Source organism: Mus caroli, chromosome 5 (genome assembly GCF_900094665.2).
Source record: "Mus caroli chromosome 5, CAROLI_EIJ_v1.1, whole genome shotgun sequence".
NCBI classification, from domain to species: Eukaryota; Metazoa; Chordata; class Mammalia; order Rodentia; family Muridae; genus Mus; species Mus caroli.
The window spans coordinates 18,733,656-18,737,631 of record NC_034574.1 but is presented as its reverse complement, the minus strand read 5'-3'; the positions used below and the strand labels follow the sequence as shown (position 1 = coordinate 18,737,631).

General features: G+C 43.8%; 1 protein-coding gene across 1 annotated transcript in view; it reads right to left on the bottom strand.

Moving 5' to 3' along the window:
• The window catches only part of Rint1 (RAD50 interactor 1), a 33,913-nt gene that overhangs the window by 7,320 nt on the left and 22,617 nt on the right, over positions 1 to 3,976 (bottom strand). Inside the window, exons 10-11 of the mRNA XM_029477543.1 lie at positions 3,554 to 3,691; positions 2,466 to 2,665 (exon numbers count right to left, since the gene is read on the bottom strand). Coding sequence (XP_029333403.1) covers positions 2,466 to 2,665; positions 3,554 to 3,691 — 338 coding nt within the window. The remainder of the gene's footprint in view (positions 1 to 2,465; positions 2,666 to 3,553; positions 3,692 to 3,976) is intronic.

The following is a 3,976-nucleotide window of genomic DNA, read 5'->3' as shown; positions in this document are numbered from 1 at the left end:
AGGCACTGCATTCTGTATTGAATACCTATATGCTGGCTGGCTTTATAAGATGAACGCACGAGGCACTGCATTCTGTATTGAATACCTATATGCTGGCTGGCTTTATAAGATGAACGCACGAGGCACTGCATTCTGTATTGAATATCTATATGCTGGCTGGCTTTATAAGATGAACGCACCAGGCAATGTACTCTGTACTATATTCACTAGGTCACTGTTTTTCCTTCTTCCAGCAAATGACATTATGCACACATATTTCAAGTAAATTCTTTCTCTTTTTTTTTTGCGCTCTCTCTCTCTCTCAATCTCTCTCTCTCTCTCTGTGTATGTGTCTCTCTCAGTGTTTCTCTGTGTTTCTGTCTCTCTCTGCCCCCCCCCCCCCCGTCTCTGCCTGTGGATTGAGATGTAGCTCTCTGTTACTGTTCCAGTGCCTGCCTGCATCCTGCCAGGATCCTGTCATGATAATGGACTAAGCCTCTGAAACTGTAGAAAGCAGGCCCCCAATTAAATGTTCTTCCTTATAAGCGTTGCCTTGGTTATGGTCTCCACAGCAACAGAACAGTGGATTTGACACATATACTCTTCAAGGAGAGGGCAAAAGTAGGTAGTAGAATCCTTGAAGGAGAAAACGGATGTTTAGTGATCATTAGATCCAACTTTGGATGTTTATTGCTGTCTATGTTTTCTGTGACAGTGCAGGATAGCCTAGAACTCACAGCAATCCCCACCTCAGCCCTTGAGTGTTGTAATTACAGGCATACACCACCACTGCCAGTCATACTTTAAAATACACTTTGCAAAGCGAGACGTTAGTTCTTTTCAATGTAATTGTGGTTATGCTGTGTTTTGTTTTGATTTTTTAAGAAGTTCTTGGGCGGGGGAAACGGATCAGTGGGTAAACTCCCTACAAACATAAAGCACCCAACGTGGTGGTGTGCACCTATAATCATAGCACTGGGAGGCAAAGCTGGGTCCATCCCAGGGTTTAACAGCCTGCCAGTCTAGCCAAAAAGACAATTTCCAGGTTCACCAAAAGACTGCCTCCAAAACTAAGTTGGGAAGGGAGAAGAATAAAATCCAATCTGGTCTCTGTGTATAAACACACACACATGCACATACACACCTATACAACACCAAATTCTTATCTAAAATATTTATCATTAAATATGGTATGTGAGATATACTTTTAAAAAAATCAAGTTAGCTGCAGCAAAGAGAAGTTACGACAACCCAAGGGAGTTATGAGCTCTGACTTCCTTCAGAGGATCCTAGTTCAGAGCCCAGCACCCACATGGTGGCTTTCAACCCTCTTTAACTCCAGTTTTAGGAGGTCTTTTAACCTCTGTGGGCACTGCACGCTTAACATGCATGCAAAACAGTCATACACATAAAATTTAAAAATCTTAAAAACAAAAACAAGTGACAGTTGCATAATGCACCCATCAGGTGGGCCTGTGGGAAGCCTGTAGTGCAGTTTCTTAATCATTGATTAACATGGCAGGGCCAGCCCTTTGTGGGTGGTACTGCCCCTGGCTTGGAGGTTCTGAGTACTATAAAAAGCAGTCTGAGAAAGCCACGGGGACCAAGCCAGTAAGCAGCACCCGTCCATGACTTCTGCATCAGCTCCTGCCTCCAGGTTCTTGCCTTGAGCTCGGGTACGGACTCCCCAGATGGAAGCTGCTTTTGGGCACGGTGTTTTATCACAGCAACAGGAACTAAGGCAGTCCTGTTTTAAAGATATTTTGTAAAAAGTCAAGCCCTGACTTCATTTTTCTTTGCAGTGCTGGGTGATGAATCTAGGGCTTTCCACCATGCCCCATCACTGAGCTATACCACCAACTTAAACATACTGATTTTGACATCATTGTCAAATAATTACTTTCTGTGGTGGCATTTAGCACACTATTATTTCCAGAGTACAAAGCCGGAAGAGAAAAACGGTTCATGTTATTCAGGAACTCTGTCTGTCTTTGTTTTCTTTCCTTCCTTCCCTTTTGTTTTGCTTGTTTTGAAGTAGGAGCTCATGTAACCCAGGCTGGCCTGGGACGCACACAAGAGTGATCCTGAGACTCCCAGGCCACGTCCCCACGTGCTGGAGCTCAGGCTGCACTGCCTGCCCGCCTGCTTTCTTCTTTTTCTCTTTCCTTTTTTTCTCCCTCCCCTCCCCCCCCCCCCCCCCCCCCCCCCCCCGGTCCTGAAGATCAAACTCAGGACCTCGCTGGTGTGGCCGTTCGGATGCTCCTGAGGGACACCTCCAGTCCTCCTAAGAGTAACTCATTACACTATTAGTATTTATTAGTATTTACTCAACTGCTTTAGACCTTTACTCACATCTCCTACATTTGGCATCACTATGCTTTCTGTCTAACATGTAATTCTTTGGCTTGCAGCAAAGTCAACATTTGAAAGGCTAAAGGAGATCAAGGTACTAGAAAATTATTTCCTATAAAAGCACATTAACTCACAACATTGTCAGCCCAGTCTGCCAGCACTGCTGAGATATAGTTCACGGCATTGAGAATCGCACAGTACCGAAAGCCCAGGGCCGCTCTCGTCTCCTCCTTCATCACCTGCGTTAACCGGATCCTGAAATCATCTACTAGGTCCTTCTGTAGCTCCAGGAACTGCAGCTTCCGGGAGGCTGTGGGGAGATTTTTATACCTGTCTGCGGAGAGAGTGAACAATACATGAAGGAACTTGGTACTCTCCATGACAGCTGGTTTTCCCTAAAGCCTGGCTTTCCTGCCTTTATGATCAAACTCTTAAGAAATTACACAGGTATAACATGTCAGGACTTCCAGAGTGCTGGGATTAAAGGTGAGTGTTACCACACCGGGCTCAATCAAAAGTGAGGCTACTGTCACAGATTTCTTTTTTTTTTTTTTTTTAGNTTTNTTTNTTTTTATTATATATAAGTACACTGTAGCTGTCTTCAGACACTCCAGAAGAGGGCGCCAGATCTCGTTACGGATGGTTGTGAGCCACCATGTGGTTGCTGGGATTTGAACCTCGGACCTTCGGAAGAGCAGTCGGGTGCTCTTACCCACTGAGCCATCTCACCAGCCCTACTGTCACAGATTTCTACTAGTGTAGAAGCAACATTAAGTTACTGCACCAGTGTTTATTAACTACTAAAAAAATAGGTACATGTGAAACATACTATTGTTTAAGTTTTATTTTGATGTACAAGCATGCCAGGTGCCTGAGGAGGCCAAGAGATCACTGGATACCCGGGGCTGGAGTCACAACAGGTTATAAATGGGAGCTGACTACATCTTCTGTAAGAGCAACAAGTGCCCGTACCTGCTGAGCAATCTCTCCTGTTCCACTCACTGCATTACTTTTGTTGTTTGTTCATTTGTTTGTTTTGGTTTTCTGAGACAGGGTCTCATATATCCCAGGCTGACTTCAAACTTGCTTTGGAGCCGAGACTGGCCTTGAGTTCAATCCTCCTGCTTCTGCCTCACAAGCTAGGATTACAAGTGTGTACCCCCATGCCCAGCTTTAAAAATTAATTCTAAATTAGCACTGTATGTTAAAGGCCAGGGCTTACCAGTTATAACCAAAAGCAGGGTCATAAAGACTTCCGCACAGTCCGGAACCTTCATTTCGTCCACATCAGAGATGTCTTTATACTGGGATACCCAGGCAGCCTCTGACGAAAGCATTGAGTCCATTTTTTGAAGAGCAACTAACACGAAGGAAGAAGGATCAGTTAAGGATCAGTTATTTCATCCTTCAATTATCAACTCATACCTTTTTTTAGGAACTATGTTTTTCATACAAAATAAATTTTCAATCTCCCACTAACTAATCACAGTATACTTAAAATGTCCACTTCAGAGTTAAATAAGAGACCCGATTCTCCCTCAGTAGTTATGCTGACTAGAAGTGGCACATCTGAAAATGCCCAACCAAGAGTTGAAACTGTGTATGGCAGAAATCTACAAAACATCACAAAAAAAAAAAAAAAAAA